The sequence below is a fragment of the Suncus etruscus genome, chromosome 18, assembly GCF_024139225.1.
Source record: "Suncus etruscus isolate mSunEtr1 chromosome 18, mSunEtr1.pri.cur, whole genome shotgun sequence".
In the NCBI taxonomy this organism is placed as follows: domain Eukaryota; kingdom Metazoa; phylum Chordata; class Mammalia; order Eulipotyphla; family Soricidae; genus Suncus; species Suncus etruscus.
In genome coordinates, this window is record NC_064865.1 from 57,904,341 (window position 1) to 57,926,571 (window position 22,231).

Below are 22,231 nucleotides of genomic sequence, written 5' to 3' on the forward strand. Positions count from 1 at the left end.
ATAACAAAATTATGAAAGTAAATGATAGTTTGGTTTCAAAGTAGAAAATAAAACAAAGGCATAGTGATCAAGAAGCATGGCATAGGCAGACTTTCTGAGCAATGGATCAGAACAGAATATTCAAAATAAATTCCCATCTATATAGTCAACTAATTTTTGTCAAAGGAGCTAAGAACATGAGATGGTGTAAAGTCAGGTTTTTAACCAAATGGTGATGGATAACCACATGTAAGGAATTAAAACTGCATCTGTACCTCTCACCTCACATAAAAGTCACTTCAAAGTGGATCAAAGACCTTAATCAGACCAGAATTTATAAAGTACAAGAGGAAAATATGAGCAGAATGCTCCAAGACCTCGACACAAAGGAGTGTCCACATTGGAATATGCCTCTGGAATATCAAGAAAATCAACATGAGACAAATGAGATTATATTGAATAAAGAAGGTCCGGTATGGCAAAAAATATGGGCTAAAATGAAAAGACAGCTGAGTGGAAGAAAATATTTTTACTAAACAGTCAAATTGTTGACATCTAGAATATAAAGTACTCACAGAAATCAACAACAATAAAAATCTTAAAACCTGGGGAGAGAAAATTAACAGAAGCTTCTTGGAGGAAGACCATTGAATGGCCAATAGGCATTGGGAAAATGGCTAATAACTTATTAGGGAAATCAAAATCAAGACAAGAATAGGATAGACCAATGAGAATGGTACATATCAAAAATATTGGGCACAATTGGTGTTGCTTGGTATCTAAGTTTTTCTAACTTCCATTTCTGGTGGGAATTCTCACCAGTGGATGAGAAAAAGGAATTCTCATCCACTACTGGTGGGAATGTTGTCTAGTTTACACTTCTGAAAAATACTAGGCAGGGCTGTCAGTAAACTCAGATGAGCTTCCACATGACCCAGAAATTTCAGTTTGGGTATGTGTCCCACGGACAGAAAAACATTCACCACATTATTCACTGTAGCATTCAGTACAATAGCTAAGATTTAGAATCAACCTAAATGTCTAACAGCAAATGAGTGATCATGAAGATGTGGTGTATAGACACAATGGAATACTACATAGATGTAAAGAATGAAGAAATCATGCAATGCACTCTACCATTGATGGAACAGGAAGATATAATGTTAATTGAAGTAAACCAGAAGAAAGATAAACACAGGAAGATTTCACATATATGTAGTATTTCCAATAAATGGATGAGAGAAAAAAATGGTTTAAATGGGAAATTCCTAGATAACGCTTGGCCTCATGGAGGAAGAGAGGGCAAAAATAGAATGGAAGTAGAGGGAGAAGACACAAAAGAAAAGTAACAAGGGTCGAAGTACGAGTCAAGGGGAGTCATGAAGATCAGAGTTGATTATAGAGTTAAATATCCAAATCACAGAGTCAACAATACTGAACTCATGAGATCCAAACATTTAATAGAACCTCAAAGATGCATTTAACACACCAGGCTGGTGGGTGTTTGGGAAGGGAACCTGGCATATTAGTGGAAGGAAAGTAACACTGGTTTGGGTTTGATGCTGAAACATTTTATATCTAAAACAACTTGAAATAACTTTGTAGATTACTGTGATTTAATAAAATAAAGCAAACAAAACCATCATTTTCTTTTAGAAAACAAAATAATAATCTTTTTAAGTGACTAAATAGAATGATCCCCATTGCAACCCAAGCTCCAATACCTTCTGGACCTAACTACACTTCACACTCATTGAATAGTATTATTCATATTTCCAAACACCAGCCGAAAAAAAAGACAAAGATAAGGGGTCCTTACTGGAAATAGACAGCTAGAACTACCTTGACATTTTTTCCAATCAGGAAATAATTTTTTGATTCTCATTTTTAAAGTGACATTTCAAAATAAGCAAAATTATATTGTTATGGTATGGAATTAACCTCATCGAGAGAAACTTGATACTGTGGATAGAGACATTGATGAAGTTGATGGAAGTTGCATAGAAACAGTTAAATGGGTGGTTTGAATCATGTGCATGGTGGTGAAGGGAGCTAAAGAGCATGTATTTAAATTTTTACCATTATTTTACTCTTGCTTTGACCCCAATACATTTATTTTTTGACATTTAAACTTAATGAGCTACACTGGTGAAGGGGGGTATTCCTTCCTAAAACTGAAATACAACTACAGACATATTTGTAATCATAATTTTTAAATAAATGTATTATTAAAAAATAAAATAAAGTTGAAACAATAAAAATAAAAAAGAAAAAAATAACTTTTTAAGATGCAAAATTATATACTATATATAACTTTTAAAAAATAAATAAATATGTACCTAAAATATTACTATGAAAGATTTGTAAGCCACTTAGGTCAAAATAAAAATTATCTAAAAATTAAAAACAACAACAATAAATCAACAATAAATAAATAAAAGAATCACTATTATTTAAAAAACCTTAATGAGAAAAATATAACCAATTTAAATTAGTTTTTATATCTTACAAATGAATGAGATTATTCTATCGATGACTCTCTGACACATTTTACTCAGCATAATAATCTTCATATCTATCCACATACAAGCAACTTTTATAACTTTATTTTTTCCTAATGGGTGCATAGTATCCCATTGTGTACATGTAACACTGTTTCCTTAGACACTTATTTGTTGTCAGAGACCCGGTGGGGGAAGGAATGGGTGTGGTAGAAAGGAAGTGGGGAACATTGATGGCAGGAAAGGTGTACTGGTGAAAGGTGGTCTGGATTCTATGACTGAAATCTAACTTTGAGCTATTTTGTAACCAAGGTGCTTAAATGAAGCAGTTATATTAAAAATAAAAAATAAAAATAAAAGAACAAAAATAAATTAACCTTCTTATGTATTTAATTAATAAACTAATCAAATTTTGGAAAAATGTTTAAATTTTCTTTTGAATGTAAAGTGCAGACCTACCTACATATTTATAAATTATAATTTTCTGATAGAACCAATTTTTTTGTAGTTGCCTATATTGTTAGAATCTGGTTTTTTTATTTTATTATTTTTTTCTTTTGGTTTTCAGGCCACATCGGATGATGCTCAGGGATTACTCCTGGCTATGTGCTCAGAAATTGCTACTGGCTTGGGGGATCATATGAGACTCCAGGGGATAGAAGCACGGCCTGTCTTAGGTTAGCTGCATGGAAGGCAAACGCCTTACTGCTTGCACCACCGCTCTGGACCCAGAATCCGGTATTTTAACAGAAATATATTATAAAATTTCCAGAAAACAGAGGCATGCCTTGAATGGAAGACATTTGTATAGATTGTGATTTACAATGAAAAGATGTCACCATTCCACATTGGATCTATTTTAAGCAATGACTTTGTTTTCATTTTATTTGATTTAATAGGACTTGAACTACCTGAGCACACAGACATACTTGTTGTCAATGTCATATTACTTACTCAGAGTAAAGCAATTAGGATACAGTTGTAAATAAATGGATATTTCTTTGATCCATTTATCATCCTATTGACATTTATCTCCTTTCACACAATGTTTCTATTACAATTATGTCACATTTTAATTAATATCTAATTAATTGAATAATTCAATATAATTTTTAAATATTTTGGTATTTTCCTTTCCTTAATGAAAGCACGCATTAGAGTGATTATCAATAATTTGGCCCAATGAAAGTATATAAAAATAAAATCTAAGTAAATGAGGTCATAACTAGGTACTGTTATGTTTCTAAATAAAAAAAAAATAATCTGCAAGGGAACTCAGAATAATTGTATTGGGCCCCAGAGTATGTTCAAAGTTCTAAATTCCCAGAGACCCAGAAGGTCTACTTCTGCCAAAGAGATTCATAGTCTAACCTCTAGTGGTCAATGAAATATTGAAATTGGCTCATTTTTCCTCTCTTCAGTCCAGATTTGCAGAGATAAAAAACTTCAGATATGTGTTAACTGGTGTTCATGACTACTTGTCCTCATGTTGAGGGAAGTTGTTCCTGAGTGTTCTCTGGTGAGTTTCCCAAGAATTGCAAAACATTAAGCAAAACCTATGTATTCAGATGATTTTTATTAGGAATCTGAAAGAGACATTGTAAATTTTGTTTCTAAAAATCTTTTGTGGAGTAAAACTCTCATCTCCTAAGCAATATTTTTTTATTTATAGCCATCATCTAAGTAGATTTGTATGTTCATAGAATGAGTTCTAAATATAATTTTTTATAATTATTTTAAATTTTATTGTAACCTCGGTTTGTATACCATACATGGTGGTGGTCAGGGCTTACTGCCAGCTCTGTGCTCAGCTATAAATCCGGAGTGTGAACAGGCGACCACAAGAGATGATGGGAATCAAACAGCGGTGGTTTTGAATACAAGGCAAAAGACCTTACCCCTTGTAGTATCTCTTTGGACTGACTTTGTATTCTTAATATTTATTCACCCTTGTAAGATTGATTTAAAAAGGAGAAATAATTTTTGGAGATCCAGTACAAATTATGCAAATATGGTGAATGCATTTAGAAATGGACAATGGAAAACACTTTAAATACAGCGAAATAACATTTTCTTTGTTCACAAAGGACTAAAGTTAATCTGTAGAGAAAAATTGGAAGTGCAGAATGATAATTGTTATAGTCACAATCACTACCTCATTCCATCTTTTTAAACTTTTTCTGGAAGAAATTCTATGGTGAGAAAAATAAAAAATACTGTGATGCAATGTGACATTTTTTCTCAGAATTATAATAAAATAATTCTTAATAAAATTAATTGATAAAATGGTTACATGTTTCATATGAAATATTTTTTGTAATTAAAAGTACTTTAATTTCTATTTATAATTATGTAATGGACTCAGAATTTTGTTTGTCCCTTTCTTATGTGAACAATGAATAGTTGAGAGACAAAAATTGAATTAAAGAGGGAAAGTCTATTTAAAAATTCTGTCTTACAGTAATAGACCTTTAAGACTTCATCGTAGATAAATATAAGTATGCTTTTAATTTGTTTTATGATCACCTCTGGCAATGCTCACATCAGGGACCACTCCTAGTGGGCTTGGAGGTTCACCTGGGAGCCAGAGATAGAACCAGAGTAATTGGCTCTTTGATCAGAAATCACTCATGTCAGACTAGGGGCCATATGGGATGCAGGGAATTGAACCCGGGTCTGCTGCGTGCAAGACAAAAGCCTACCTGCTGAGCTATTGCTCCAGCCCCATAGATATGAATTATTGAACAATAATAACATTTAAAGTAAATGAAAATTATTTCCATAATACAAAGTGTTTTTGGTAGGCATTCATCTAGAAAATTAAGGAACATTCTCTCAAATACATAGAGATGGAACAAATTTCTAAAGACTACAAAATTTGGTCCCATGACTTTGAGAGGAAGAGAAAAATGCCTAGGTGAATAAATATGTATTTATTATGTCAAGAAGCATAATCTTTTAAGACTTTTCATATCAGTATCTATACAAAGTTTCTTAGTTTAATTTAATCTTACTTTAATTTAGAGCCCATTTTTACATAAAAGGAATTTATTCATTTATACAATACTCAATGTCCCTTTGTTGCATATACTAATTGGAATATATCTCTAGTCTCATGCATAAGTTAATATCAGACAGCCAAAATATTGTCATTTCCTAAACACTACATGCTTTAAAAATCACTTAAAATAATTTCAATATAACAATAGATATTTTATGTGAAGGAAAATATAGTTTTTAAAAATAAGTTATTTAAACACAGTGGTTACAAAATTGTTCATACTTCACTGGTGCACTTTTACTGTCTTTAATGTCCTGAGTTATTCTCATATCAATCCCTACCACTTCTGATATCTGAGGAAGGCATTTTGCCTCTCTCTCTCTCTCTCTCTCTCTCTCTCTCTCTCTCTCTCTCTCTCTCTCTCTCTCTCTCTCTCTCTTTCATTTCTTTTGGACACCGTGGTTTGCACTAGTGTTAAGTTAAGGGTGCCATGCCTGTCATTTTAACCCCTTCCACACACAGATATTGTCCAGAGTGATAAGTTCCAACTATTATGGTCATAGTAGACCTTTTTCTACTCTAACTGCACTCACCAGTCTTTGATTTACAGCCTATTTTTTTGTCTTAACATATATCTGCTTTTTTCAATATATTTTTTATTTAAACACCTTGATTACATACATGATTGTGTTGTTTGGGTTTCAGTCATGTAAAGAACACCACCATCACCAGTGCAATGTTCCCATCACCAATGTCCCAAGTCTCCCTGCTCCCCACCCAACACCCGCCTGTACTCTAGACAAGCTTTCTATTTCCTTCATATATTCTCATTATTAGGATAGTTCGAAATGTAGTTATTTCTCTAACAAACTCATCCCTGTTTGTGGTGAGCTTCATGAGGTGAGCTGTAACTTCAAGCCCTTCTCCCTTTTGTGTCTGAAAATTATTATTGCAAGAATGTACTTTCATTTTTCTTAAAACCCATAGATGAGTGAAACCATTCTGCATCTTTCTCTCTCTCTGACTTATTTCACTCAGCATAATACATGTATAATACATGTACATCCATGTATAGGAAAATTTCATGACTTCATCTCTCCTGACAGCTGCATAATATTCCATTTTGTATATGTACCACAGTTTCTTTAGCCATTTGTCTGTTAAAGGGCATCTTGGTTGTTTCCAGAGTCTTGCTATGGTAAATACTGCTGCAATGAATAAGGTGTAAGGAAGGGATTTTTGTATTGTATTTTATTTATTTAAATATATGACAAAACTTTACCAAAAATGTACATGATTCAATTTCTTTCTTGATAGAATAGTAGTTTTTGAATTATTATAAATACATTCAATATAAAATCATACTTTATATTTCTCTTGTTTTATTGAATTTAAAATTGTTGTAAGTAATCCAAAGTATATATATCCAATACTCAATGGTACAGTTTTCCTTTTTACTTGACCTCTTTGTAGTTATTTTCCTGAAAACATATATATGATTAATTCATATGCTTTTGGGTTATTATATGATTATAATAAAAGCAAAGCCATATAAAATAATCATAATTAATTATTAAGCTGTCAAATACTTAAAATTTATATTTTTATATTATTTATAGATAGTTAGTTTTAAATTAAAGGTTTTATTAATTTACCATTGTTTAATAACTTTATAGAATTGGGGGAATTCTACTTACCATTCAAGACCTGGTCATTTGCAGTCCACCAGAGTCAGAAGTTAATGAAGACTATGGCTAATTTCACAACTGGGTTTTATCTCATGGGTTTTTCAGACAACCCTGAGCTAGAAATCTTCTATGGTTCTCTGTTCTTAGTCCTGTACTTGCTGGCTTTAACTGGTAACATCCTTATTATCACGTCAACTTCCATGGATGACAATCTCAACTCCCCCATGTATTTCTTCCTGAAGCATCTCTCCTTTCTGGATCTCTGCTATATTTCTGGGACTGTACCAAGATTTATTTTCAACTCTTTCTTGCATAGAGGAAACATTTCCTTCGGGGAATGTGTTGTTCAGTGCTTTTTTTTCACACTCTGTGCTCCTGCTGAGATGTCCATGCTCACAGTGATGTCCTATGACCGTTATGTGGCCATCTGCCTTCCACTACACTATGACATCATCATGAACTTCAGAACCTGTGTCCATGGAGTCATTGGAGTCTGGGTCAGTGGGGTCATATCGGGAGTGATGCACACAGCAGCGACTTTCTCCATCCAATTCTGTGGGCCCCAGATCATTCATCAGTTCTTCTGTGATATTCCACAGCTTTTGAAACTCTCCTGTTCTAATGACTATATCAATGAGGTTGGTGTGTCTGCCTTCCTATCTTTGGTAGCATTTCTTTGTGTCGTCTTTATTGGATTCTCCTACATACACATATTTTCCTCTGTTATGAGGATGCCATCAGCAGAGGGCAGAGCCAAGGCCTTTTCCACTTGCCTCCCCCACCTTGTTGTTGTCTTATTATTTGTTTTTACAGGTGTATTTGAGTTTTTAAAGCCCCATTCTAACTCTCCAACTGTGTCAGACATATTGCTCACTATTATGTATACAGTCATTCCCCCAACCTTCAATCCAGTGATCTATAGCCTGAGAAATAAAGCCATAAAGTTAGCTATCAGAAATCTTTTTAAGAGAATCAAAGCATAACTGTGTTGGTGACATTTATTTCTTTTCACTGAGAGAAAAATGTAATATTTTATTGGACAATATTTTAGTAATTAATTAATTTTAGAAAAAATTTAATGGGAAAGTTTTGTTTGCATACTGTGGGAATAATTAAATATTTAAAAGGTATCTAAAAGAGTACTTTATAAATATAATAAAATTAACGTATTGATATTTGAGGGTAAAAATACAAATTCCTTAATAATATTTAGATGTTTTTATTGAAAGCACTGTGATTTACAAAGGTACTACTCATAGTCAAGTTTTAGACATGCAAAATTTCAGCAATAATTCCATCACCAGTATCAATCTCCCTCTGCCAAGTGTTACCAGATTCTATTTTATGCCATCTCCCCATCCCAGACTGCCAACATAACAGGCCTGTTTTTTTTAACATTGGTTGTTAATGTTTGAGTCTCATAATTTCATTGTCATTGACTCATTGACTTGGATATTTAATTCTGTCCTTTCTTAACCCCATTAATGCACCTGAGTGAGTCATTTTGGCACTGTCACCCGTTATTCCACATTCATCTTTCTTCTCACTATGCACTGAGACTGAGTGTTCTCAAAAAAACAATTTAAACCATTGCATTAATAAATGCAGTTATTATAAATACCAAATATAACTGATATCCTCTTGTATTTATCCTTTTTTTTAGCTTGCTGCATTTAACATAGCATCTTTTAGTTCTATCCATGGTGCATTATTGCATGGTTGCATCATTTCCTACAGCTATCCAGTATTTCATTGTATATATACACCACATATTCATGATATACTCATCTGTTGTTGGACATCTAGGTTGATTCCAAATCTTATTAATTGTATTGAATGCTGCAATGAATGTGCGCATGTTGTTGTGGATGAATGGTAACTTTCTTATCTTAAACCAATGACAGTGACTTATAATTGTTATAATGTAAAATGGTGACTATGATTCTTTTCCTTTTTTAAAAAATATTTATATACTGTGGTTTACAAAATTGCATAAAATATAGTTATTTCTGGCACTCAGTCTTCCAACATCAATCCAATCAACCATTTCTTCCACTATTGTCCCTGATTTTCTACTCTGCCCCTTAGTATGTATAGATAATTTTCTTATTATTGCCTGTTGCAATTACATGATAATGGAGTTATTGAAAGAATACCTTCAGTAAAAGATTTGTAAAAATGGTCCTATTTCACATTGGGTTCAATAAATCATTATCTTAAGATTTACTAAGTTGTTTGTTAGTTGAGTATTCATGTTATTAGTTTTGTTTAGTGATTTGGTTGGTTTCTAAGATCATTTCACATATTATTTGGTGTTTTACTACTGGGATATCAGTTTGGAAATTTGGGGAGATTGGGAATGCAGTGATAGTTCAGTGTGTAGTGCTTATGCCATGCATGTGGCTGACCCAAGTTTGATCTCCAGCATCTGTATGTTCCACTAAGCTTGCCATGAGTGATTTCTGAGCACAGTGTCAGAGCAATATCTGAGCACTGCCATGAGTAGTCCCCAACATAGAATATTTTAGATGTGTCACATGGCTGCTACATATGTGGCCATACATTCCAGGAATTCAGGATATGTGGAGTTGGGATGATGGCCTGATATGGCAATGACCGTGGTAATGGCTACTAGTGTCTTTGGAAGTAGATAGGCATGGGTGTTGGGGTGGGGGAGGATGTCAGCCTTTACTTCAAGAAGAACCAAGATTTCTTTTTCCAAAAAGAGAATGCCTTGAGTTTTTGGTGATTAGGTGTTTCAGCAGAGGATAGTGGATAAGTGATAAAGTAGGGGCATAGGTGTGAAGGCAGTTGTGGGTGTGAGTGAAGCTGTAAAGGCTTTAGCGGGATGAAGTACTTGCCCTGCTCCCTTCTAAAGTTCCCCAGAGTCATCAAATATAAGATATGTTTACCCATGAGTTTTAGTCCCATGGCTTCTTTACTTTGTTAAAGGAGTTTATGTAACTGGCAGATGAGTTGACATAGTGGTGATTGTGGTCATGATTGTCACTGCTGGCACTTCTCTAAGTGCAGAGGTTTTAGGGAAGGCTATTTACCCTAACAGAGGCTTTCTTTTATTTTCAGTAAGTTCAGAGGACTCATAAATATTACATAATATTTAACAACTGTTCAGCTAACCTGAGAATCAACAGTCATTGGTTGCTTGGAGCTTCTTTATTGCTGTTCAGCCTTTATGAGTTTCAATTCACATATATTGATATCACCTTCATAAACTGTCATTTTCTCTCATTTTTACCATTTCACATGCACATTATCACTCATGGGAAAGTAACATTTAAAAACCCATCGGTGAGATTCTAAATTATGCCAGTTTTTTTGTTTGTTTTTATTTTTGGGCTCAGGTGTTTCTCTTGGCTATGAGCTCAGAAATTGCTCCTGACTTGGGAGACCATATGGGACACCAAGGATTGAACCCAGGTCCCTCCTGGGTCAGCCATGTGCAAGGAAAACTCCCTAATACTGCTGCAATTGCTCTGACCCAGATATGCCAGTTCCAGGATTGAAAATAAACAAAAGAAAAATAAAATATTAATATCTTAAAATAAAAACAAAAACATTGTCTAAAAGTCTCTTTTGCAGGACATGAGCAATAGCACAGTGGTAGACCCTTTGCCTCGCACATGGCCAATCTAGGACAAACCTTGGTGCCATCTCTGGGCATCCCATATGGACCCCAGAGCCAGGAGCATTTTCTGAGTGCATAACCAGGAGTATGCCCTGAGTATCACAGGGTGTGGCACAAAAAGTAAAAACAAAAACAAAAAACAAAACTATTTTGCAAAAAAGTTTAAAAGATAACTCCAAATTAAGTAAATAAAACAAAAACGGGGGCCAGAGCAATGTGCAGGGTGTAAGGCAGGGGTCTCAAACTCACCCATACAACATTTTGTGGCCCGCGGCCAGCCTTCAAATATCGCAGTATTCGCAATTATTCACTTACCGAATAATCGCAATAAAAATCGCATTAAACATTTGCATACCCCCAAATGTTTAATGCAATTTTTTTCTTACTAATGTTTTTCTTATTAATCTTTAATGCGATTTGTATTGCGATTATTCGGTAAGTGAATAATCGTGAATACTTCGCGCCTAGCGCAGACGTCATTTCCACTGCTCCTGCCCGCTGTCCCTTGCATTATCAGAGGCCTAAGGGAGAGAAGGGAGAGAAGAAAGAGAAGTTCATTACAGAATTAGATTTTGCCATACCTTCATCACGACTTCATCAAAGCTTGCAGTGAAGAGAAAGATTGATGATGAGCACAGACAATTTCAGGAAAAGTGGGAGGTGCAGTATTTCTTTGTTGAGCACAGGGGCATACCTACATGTCTTATTTGCTCAGAGAAAGTTGCAGTGCACAAGGAATACAACTTGAAATGCCATTATTCAACTAAACATGCTGAGGAATGTGCAAAATATTAAGGAAATGGGAGAACCAAGTGGGTTGCCAGTCTTAAAGCATGTCTAATGAGGCAACAAGATTTCTTCAAGAAAGCAACCAAAGAGAATGTTGCATCAGTCAAAGCTAGTTTACATGGTTAGTGAGAAAATTGCTAAGGCAGAGAAATTATTCACAGAAGGAGAGTTTGTTAAAAAATGCTGTTACAGGCTGCAAGTATTATCTGTCCGGAAAAGAAAGGTCAGTTTAGCAAAATCAGCCTTTCTGCCAACACTGTGCAGAGCACATTTCTAACATGTCAAGTGACATTTATCATCAACTGTGTGAGAAAGCCAAATGTTTTGATGCGTACTCAGTTGCTCTTGATGAGGGCACAGATATAACAGACACTGCATAGCTCACAATTTATGTCCGTGGTGTTGATTGCAATTTTGAATTGACAGAGGAGCTGCTCACAACAATTCCAATGCATGGCCAGACCACCGCTAATGAGATATTTTGGCATCTGTGTGATGCCATTGAGAATGCAGGTTTGCCATTGGAGAGGTTTGTTGGAATAAAAACCGATGGAGTGCCATTGATGACAGGGAGGAAATATGGACTGGTGGCACTTGTTCAAAAAAAACTTAAAAAGGAGGGTGTGGAGAAGGCCATTGCTCTTCACTGCATTATCCATCAGCAGGCCCTTTGCAGTAAATGCCTGCCGTGTGACGATGTGATGTCTGTTGTTCTGAAATGCATCAACCAAATCAGATCTGTGCTTTTTTTTTTAGAGGAAATGGAGTCAATATAGAAATGTGCTCTATTTCACTGAGGCACGTTGGCTCAGCGAAGAAATGTCCTGGAAAGATATTTTTTTAAAATATGGAACGCTTCACGAACCTGCGTATCATTCTTGTGCAGGGGCCATGCTAATCTTCTCTTTATCACTCCAATTCTAATATACATGCTGCCGAAGTGAGCACATGAAAAGATTTTTTGAGTTGAGAGAAGAAGTGAAAGCCTTCATTGAGAAGGATGGGAATGCTGTTTCTGAGTTGAGTGATCACAAATGGCTCATGAATTTAGCTTTTCTTGTTGACATCACACATAAGCTGAATGTACGAAATAAGATGTTACAAGGCACAGGGCAGCTTATCAGTACTGCCTATGACAACGTGAGAGCATTCTCCACAAAACTTGTGTTATGGAAATTCCAGCTCTCTCAGACAAACCTTTGCCATTTTTCAGCATACAAGGAACTTGTGGATGCAGGCATACCATTCAGTGGTGAGAAATATGTTGATGCTATTTTTAAGCTAGAGAAGGAATTTGATCACAGATTTGCAAACTTCAAAAAGCACAGAGCCACTTTCCAATTTTTGTGGAGCCTTTTCCTTTGATGTGCAAGATGCCCCTCCTGTGCTTCAAATGGAGCTCATTGACCTGCAATGCAACTCTGATCTCAAAGCCAAGTTCAGGGAGATTAGTAGAAAAGCAGACATGCATGGGCAATTTTTGAGAGAATTGTCCCCTAGCTTCCCTGAGCTTTCCCGAATGTTCAAGCGCACCATGTGCCTTTTTGAGAACACATATTTGTAAAAAAGTTATTCTCCACATTAAACTTCAATAAATCAAAGTACAGGTCTAGACTTAATGATGATCATCTTCAAGCCATACTTAGGGTTTCAACTGCTTCCTCTCTAAAGCCAAATGTGGTTCAGATTTGTGAGAAAAAGTGCTGTCAAGTCTCTGGCAGCAAGGAATAGCAAAAGATGCCATGTTCAGAAGAACTGTTCATGATTTTCACTCAATGTTCTATTCATGTTCAGAAGAAATAATTAAAACTGTTAATAATGACGTTTGATGACTTCTTTTTTGAAATCCCTTATGCGGCCCTGCCTCACCTTGACTTTTACCTTACCCCCCAGGTAAATTGAGTTTGAGACCCCTGGTGTAAGGTGTTTTGCATTGCATGATCTAGCCTAGGACAGACCATGGCTAGCCTAGGACAAACCATGGTTTGATCCCCCCAGCATCACATATTTTCCTCCAAGCCAGGAGTGATTTCTGAGTGCATAGCCAGGACAAAACCCTGAGGTGCACCTGGTATGTTCTAAAAACCCCAAACAGACAAAGTATTGTGATCAATGCAGTGTTGTACTGGAATAAAAATGGAAAAATAAAAATGGACCAGAAGAAAACATTCAAGATGACTTTCACACACACGCATATATAATTTGTCAAAATTAACCGACTATATATATATATATATTGACAATATATATATATTGTCAATATATATATAGACAAAGACGTTAATTTTGACAAAGAAGCCAAGAGCATAAAATAGAATAAAGATAGCATTTTCACCAAAGGTTGATAGGGAACTGGATAACCACATATAAGAATTTAAATTTCCATTCCTATCATACATGATAAACAAAAGTCATCTCAAAATGGATGAAAGACCTTGAGGTCAGACCAGTCTATATTAAATATATTGAGGAAAATAGAGCAAAATGCTACAAAACCTAGACTCAATAGAGTCTCTAAAATATTGCCACTTGCCAAACCTAGAAAATCAAAGACAAATGGAGTTAAATAAAACAAAGGAATTTCTATATGACAAAATAAATGGGGGATAAAATTGAAAGATGGAAAACTGAAGCTGAGAAAATATTTGTATCAACACATCTAGGATTATTGATTATAAAGTACTCACAAAGATTAATTAAAAAAACTGAAAAATCACTCAAAAATGTGAAGAAGAAATAAAAAGACACCTTTCTAAGGAAGACCAATGCATGTCCACTAGGAGCATTAAAAATGGTTCATTTTCTTCTTATTAGGACAATCAAATTTAAGACAAAATTGGGACTTCATCTTATACCAACGATAATGGCACATATCAAATATATTGGGAATAACCTGGGTTGATGGGATGTGAGTTTCTCTAACATCAAAAATTTATAATGTATGCATAACATTATTCACTATAACACTCAGTACAATAACTAAGAGTTAGAATCAACCCTGATGTCCAACAACAGACAAAAATTAGGTGTGTACACACAGTGGAATATTACACAGCTATAAGCGTTAATGCAATCATGAAATTTACTGCATCCTGGATGGAAGAGGAAGACATCATGCTTCATGAAGTAAACCAGAAGGACAAATCCAGGATGATAACTGGCTGAGGGAATAAAATGTTTTATATGGATATGAGGCTACATCTTTGGCCCCAGAGTACAAGGAGCAGAATTAAAGAAATAGAGTGGAAGGCAGTAGAGAAGCAACAGATGGATGTAACAAGGTAAGCCAGGGGTCAAGGTGATTCATGGCCATCACAGTTGATAAGGAATAATAGAACTAAATAGTCAAACCATAGGGTCAACAATACTAAAATAATGAAACAAAACTTTAACAATTAAATGTTAAAAGATGCTCTTCAGGAATGACAGGTTGCTTGGTGGTCATGGAGGGAACCTGGGATATTGGTTAGGGAAGTTGACACTGGCTGTTTAATATATATTAAACAATACTGCCTATTGACATTTAACTCATTTTTATATAACATCTCTAGTAATCACAAAAATATTCAAATTTTAATTAATGTCCAGTTAAATTATTTTATTCATTTTAATTAAGTAAATAGGGGCCAGAGAGAGAGAGAGCACAGTGGTAATCATTTGCCTTGCATGCGGCCAACTGGGGACGGACCTGGTTTGGTCCCTGGATCCCAAATAGTCTCCTGAGTTTGCCAGGAGCAATTTCTGAGTGCAGTGCCAGGTGTAATCCCTGAGCATCGCCGGGTGTGGCCCCCAAATAAATAAATAAATAAATAAATAAATAAATAAATAAATAAACTACTTTAAAAATAATTAACATAAGGGGCTGGCGAGGTGGCGCTAGAGGTAAGGTGTCTGCCTTGCAAGCGCTAGCCAAGGAAAGATCGCAACCGCCATTCAATCCCCCAGCATCCCATATGGTACCCCCAAGCCAGGGGCAATTTCTGAGTGCTTGGCCAGGAGTAACCCCTGAGCATCCGGGTGTGGCCCGAAAAAATATAATTAAGGTAAATATTTTTGCTGAAACGTTCTCAAAAGAAAGCACATGTGGGGCCAGAGAGATAGCACTGCTGTAGAAAAAGTGTGCCTTGCAAGCAGCCAATCCAAGGCAGACAGTGGTTCGAATCCTGGCATCCCATATGGTCTCCCATGCTTGCCAGGAGCAATTTCTGAGCACAGAACCAGGAGTCACAGGGGTGACCCAAAAAACTAAAAACAAAACAAAACAAAAAACAAAACAAAAAAAAAAACACCAAGAAAAGAAAAAGATTGGATTGGAACTCAGTCATGAAAAACTTTGTACTCACCATGTTTAAATAAAAGCAAAATATGAAGCACATGGTAGCATTATTTGTTCAATAATTTAGTCTAATGAACATAAATATAAATGTAACCTAAGTAGGTTAATCCTAAGTAGGTATTGTTTTGGTATTGAATAAAAGAAAAATATTCTATAAGGAAACTCAGAATAATTGTATATGGCCCCAGAGTACACAAGTTCTCAATTCCCAGAGACTCAGAGGTCTGCTCCTGCCAAAAATACTTCATAATCTAACCTCTAGTGGTCAATGAAGGATTCAAATAGGCACATTTTTCTCTCTCTTCATTCCAGATTTGCAAATATCAAAAATTCCAGATAAGTGTTAATTGGTGTCACTGAAAACTTGCCCTCATGTTACGGGAAGAAGTTCCTGGATGTACTTTGGTGAGTTTCTTGAATCTGCAAAATATTAAATAAAATGTATGTATCAGATGATTTTAAATAGGAATCTGGAAAGAGCATACTATAAAGTTTTATTCCACGAATATTTTGTGGAGTAATACTCTTCAAAACCAAAATGTCTTATATATAGCCATCATATATATATTACTGTGTATATAAAATAGGTTGTAAATATAATTGTTTATTTTTTATTTTACTGAATATTACTTGATTTGTGTACCATACCCAATGGTGGTTAGCGCTTACTGCCAGCTCTCTGGTTCGTACCAATCCTGAAAGTGAACAGGGGACCACAAGATGATGGGAATCGAACAGTAGTGGTTTGAATACAAGAAAAAATACTTAACACTTATAGTGTCATCTGGCCCCACTTTGCATTATTAATATATATTCAGCCTTGTAAGGTTGATTTAAAGAGGAGAAATCATTTTCAGAGGAGGGACTTAATGTAAATTATTCAAATATAGTTTAGGCATTTTAAAACTGACAATGGAAAAGATATTTTTTTTACTTCCTTCCATGAAAAAGATATTTTAATAACAGTGAAATAACCACAATTTTCCCACAAAGGATCAAAGTTAATCTCTATAGTTAAAAATGGCAAGAGATAAAGACATGTTATAGTCACAGTCACTAACTCTTTTATATTTCAGAACTTTTGCTGTTAGGAATTCCAATGGCAAGAAAAATTAAAAAATATTGCCATGCAATGTGAATGTTTCTCCTCCCCAGAATTATAATAAAACAATTGATAATAAAATTAACTCAGAAAACTGTTAAATATATCATGTATTTGTTGTATTTAAAACACATTAATTCATTTCTAAAACTATGAAATGGACTCAGAATTTTGGTGGTCCCTCTCTTTTATGTGGCACCATGAATAATTTAGAGACAAAAATAAAATTAAAAAAGGAAAGTAGTCTAATTTTGGAAGTTATAGTAGCAGGTCTTTAAGACATCACTTAAGAAGAAAAGTGAGTAGTTTTGCTGGTTTGTTTTTGACCATACCTGACAATGCTCAGGGATCATTCCTTATGAGCTTGGAGGATGCTCTGTAGGGTAAGAGATGGAACCAGCATTAACTGTATGCAAGGCTTTCCTACTACTTTTCTATCTCTCCAGCCCCCAAACATGCCTATTATAAATGACCTTAGATAAAATGATATAATAGATAAAAGTCTTGAAATGATATCTAAAATGTAGTTTTTACTTTCCTATTTGCAACCTATAACATATTTTTATAAATATCTTTATTTAAGCAACATGATTACAAGCATGTTTGTAGTTGGGTTTTAGTTATATATATATATATACATATGTGTATATATATACATATATATATAAGAAAAAACCGCTTCACCAGTGCAATGTTCCCACCACCAATGCCCTCCATCTCTGTCCTTCCCCACTATTATAACACCTTTATGTGGAAACAATAGATTAAGTAGGTTTTGGTGTATGTACATATTACAGTTATTTTTAAATGCAATTGATTTAAATGCAAATAATACATCTATTTAAAATTATTATATATAATTACATGCATCATATACATTTTAAAGAGAAAAATATATGATGTATAAAGATGCTGTGAGAATAACATTAATGTTTTATACGGCCACTTTATTAATTATTGATAATAAAAGATATGAATTATTGATCATTTATAATATTTAAAACAGTATTATCAATATTTCCATGTATATAAATTAAATTATTTTTGTTGACTTTCATCTGGAAAATCAACCAACAGTCTTCCAAACACATGATGCTGAAACAAAATTGTCAGGGTTATAAAATTTGACCCAGTTAGTTTCATAGGACAAGAAAAATGCCTAGGAGATTTAATGTATTTTACGTCAAAATGCATTATCTATAATGTTTTCATATGAACATCTGTATAAAATTTTTTTGTTTAATTTAGACTCTATTTTAAGTTCTTTGTGGAGCACACAAATATAGAAAACAAATGCATACTCTTACACAAAATAAAAAGATGAAGGTGAATTACAAATCAAAGATGAGGGAGAATTAATACCCAGAAATATCAAATTTGATGTGTGCTGTATTTTCTACTTCTGGTAGAAACTGACTCTAGCCAAGTCAGATTTGAATCTTTCTTCAATATTATTACTTGGTATGTAAGAGATGCAAGAAAAAGACATAACCTTCAGATTTAACTTGATCTACTACTATCGTTAGGGTCATCCAAATGTTAAAAATAACAGTTTTAATAAATAAGTAAAAATAATTAATTTAATAAATAAATAATAAAATAAATCTGTTTTTTCATGTCTCTGAGTTAGGGTAACAGTATATAAATCAGCATAATCATCATCTTATATTCTTTGCACACACTATTTGTTATGGTCTCATCCTTCTGATTTTTAGTCTCTGTCAGATCCAATCATTTCAATTGATATATTTTTAGATCCTAGGGTAGGTAAAATATCCTCATGGGAAGTGCTCATATGCACATCGCAGTAAAATTGTCTTTTAATTGTCAGTCATCCTAATACCTTATGTCACTTAAATTTTAGGATTTGCCTGATTTTACTACTCTTCTAATTTGAAATGATTTCATTTTTTTTTCTTTTGGCATTGTATAGAATTAGACATATATCCAATGCAAGTACTGTATCACAGTGAAACATTCACGGCTCTGAATAAATTTTCTCAAATACAGATTATTCGCTGACTACATGAATGTGTTATTTAGATATGCACTTCTTTTAAATACCTCCCATTTTACCATAAAAAGGAATTTATTAATTTACACAATACCCCCACGGTAAAATATCTCAAACATTTTTGGAATATGTTTCTGGTCCCATGCATTAATTATGATTGGACAACCAAAATATTGTAGTTTCCTAAACATCACATGCTTGAAAAATGACTTGAAATGTTTGAAATGTATCAGTAAACTTTTTTTTTGTGAGGGGATTTAATTATTTAATTTTAATAAATTATTTAAGCACCAGGGTTACAAAATTGTTCATATTTAAGTTTCAGGCATAGAACTTACACCATCCTTCACTAGTGCATTTTTCCTGCTTCTAATGTCCCCTATTCCTTTCTCATGCATCCCCCATTCTCCTGTCTCTGGGGGCAGGCATTCTCTCTCTCTCTCTCTTTCTCTCTCTCTCTCTCTCTCCCCCTCTCCTTTTTCATACTGTGGTTTTCATTATCGTTATTGAATGGGTGCCGTGTCATGCATTGCGAGGGGGGGGGAGAGAGTGAGACAGAGAGAAGAGAGAGAGAGAGAGAGAGAGAGAGAGAGAGAGAGAGAGAGAGAGAGAGAGAGAGAGAGAGAGAGAGAGAGAGAGAGAGAGAGAGAGAGAGAGAGAGAGAGAGAGAGAGAGAGAGAGAGAACAGGAGGGAAAGGGAGGAGAGGAGAGGGGATAGGAAAATAGAGTGATAACATTTCCTTTCAATGCATTCCCTGAAGTTTGCCTGACTGGAGAGAGCAAGAGAGAGAAAAATCACCAGCAAGAAAAACAGGCAGGAGGAGGGGTCTGGAGCTTGGGGGTGAACTGCTACATTTCCCACTGAGGGAAAGAGAGAAAGTAGATAGAGCAAGGTACTTCACCCACAGGCTCTGCAGAATCTTCCTGGGCCCCCTTCTCCCAACTGCCAGGCCTCTATTATTATTCTTGGCCAGTTGACTGTTACAGGAGGGCTTGTCCAAGTCCACTGACCATTATAGGGGGTGTTATCACCTCTTAAAAAGGCATTAACACCTTAAAGATACATTAACATACATTAACATTTTGCAAGACACTTTATCCCCTTTTAGCACCCAGATCTTGTTTAGAGTGAAAAGTTCTAAATATCTTATCCTAGGACCTTTCTCTACACTAACTGTACTAGCAATCTTTGAAATTACAGCCCACTTTTGTCTTCTCTTACATCTGTTCTTTTTAGAATATATGACCAAACTTTACCATGTAATTATGTCATTTTAATCACTTTCTTGATATTATCTTGAAAGATTATGAAAATTCTGAATACAAAATTATACTTATTTTTCTTGTTTCATTACATTTACAATTGTTGTAAATAATTCAAAGTATATATATTCAATACTAAGTGTAAAATTTTCTAATTTCTTGCCTTCTTTGTAATTATTTTCCTGAAAACATATATCCGAAAAATTGATATGCTTTTGATTTATTGACATAATTATGATAAAAAAGGCTTATAAAATTTACTTTTCTATCATAGTTGTTTCTTAAACTGTCAAATACTTTATATTTACACTATTTTATAGAGTTAGTTTTGAATTTGTAGGTTTGATAAATTTGCCATTGTTTTCTAACTCTACAGAATTTGGGGAATTCTACCTACCATTCAAGACCTGGTCATTTGCAGTCAACTTCAGTCATTAGTTAATGAAGACTATGCCTAATTTCACAACTGGGTTTTTTCTCACGGGTTTTTCAGACAACCCTGTGCTAGAAATCTTCTATGGTTCTCTGTTTTTAGTCCTGTACTTGCTGGCTTTAACTGGCAACATTCTCATTATCACCGCCACTTCCATGGATGACAATCTCAACTCCCCCATGTATTTCTTCCTGAAGCATCTCTCCTTTCTGGATCTCTGCTATATTTCTGGGACTGTACCAAGATTTATTATGAATTCTTTCTTGCATAAAGGAAACATTTCCTTCTGGGAATGTGTTGTTCAGTCCTTTGTGTTCAGTCTTTGTGCTGCTTCTGAGACGTCTATACTCACAGTGATGTCCTATGACCGCTACGTGGCCATCTGCCTTCCACTGCACTATGACATCATCATGGACATCAGAACCTGCGTCCATGGAGTCATTGGAGTTTGGACCAGTGGGGCCATCTCTGGAATCATGCACACAGCAGGTACTTTCTCCATCCACTTCTGTGGTCCCCGAATCATCCACCAGTTCTTCTGTGACATCCCTCAGATCTTGAAACTCTCCTGCTCCAATGACTATCTTGCTGAGGTTGGGGTGTCTGTCTTCCTCTCTTTGGCTGGATTTCTCTGTGTCATCTTTATTGGATTCTCCTACATGCACATATTTTCCTCTGTTCTGAGGATGCCATCAACAGAGGGTAGAGCCAAGGCCTTTTCCACTTGCCTTCCCCACCTCGTTGTTGTCTTACTATTTATTTCTACAGGTGTATTGAGTTTTTAAAGCCCCATTCTAACTCTCCAACTGTGTCGGACATTTTGCTCTCTATTATGTATACAGTTGTTCCTCCAACGTTCAATCCAATGATCTATAGCCTGAGAAATAAAGCCATAAAATTAGCTATCAGAAAGCTTTTTAATAGAATGAAAGCACAACTGTGTTGGTAACATTTATTTCTTTTTATTGAGAGAAAATTTAATATTTTGGGGACAATAATTTCAGTAATTAATTCATTTTAGAAAAATTTTAATGGGAAAGTTTTGTTTATATACTTTAGGATTAATTAAATACTTAAAAGGTATCTAAAAGTATCTTAAAGAGGGCTGAGAGATAGCATGGAGGTAGGGCATTTGCCTTGCATTCAGAAGAATAGTACTTCGAACCCCGGCATCTTTTATGGTTCCCTAAGCCTGCCAGGAGCAATTTCTGAGTGTAGAGCCAGGAGTAACCCTGAGCACTGCTAGGTATGACACAAAAACAAAACAAAACAAGCAAAAAAAAGTATCTAGAAGAATACTTCATAAATATAATATAATTAACTTATTGATATCTTAGGGAAACATAAATACAAATTTCTTATTAATTTTTAGATTATTTTATTTAAAGTGCTGTGATTTACAAAGTTACTCATAATTGAGTTTTAGACATGAAATATTTCAACCCTAATTCCACCACCAGTATCCATGTCTCTGTACAG

At 34.7% G+C, this 22,231-nt stretch overlaps 2 protein-coding genes and 1 non-coding gene across 3 annotated transcripts; 2 read left to right on the forward strand and 1 right to left on the reverse strand.

The window, feature by feature from the left end:
• Positions 1 to 7,231: 7,231 nt before the first annotated feature.
• On the forward strand, positions 7,232 to 13,827 carry LOC125995900 (olfactory receptor 14J1-like; the record flags this gene model as incomplete). The annotated part of the gene is made up of 2 exons (XM_049764855.1): positions 7,232 to 8,139; positions 13,794 to 13,827. Coding segments are annotated over exons 1-2 (942 nt in total), but the record flags the coding sequence as incomplete, so codon positions are not given.
• Positions 12,446 to 12,552, reverse strand: LOC125996760 (U6 spliceosomal RNA). The gene has a single exon (XR_007491441.1). It is a non-coding gene; the product is annotated as a U6 spliceosomal RNA (small nuclear RNA).
• Positions 13,828 to 20,769: 6,942 nt separating the features above from the next.
• Positions 20,770 to 21,701, forward strand: LOC125995901 (olfactory receptor 14J1-like). The gene is given in 2 exon segments (XM_049764856.1): positions 20,770 to 21,520; positions 21,523 to 21,701. Coding segments are annotated over 2 exon segments (930 nt in total).
• The last annotated feature ends 530 nt before the right edge of the window (positions 21,702 to 22,231 follow it).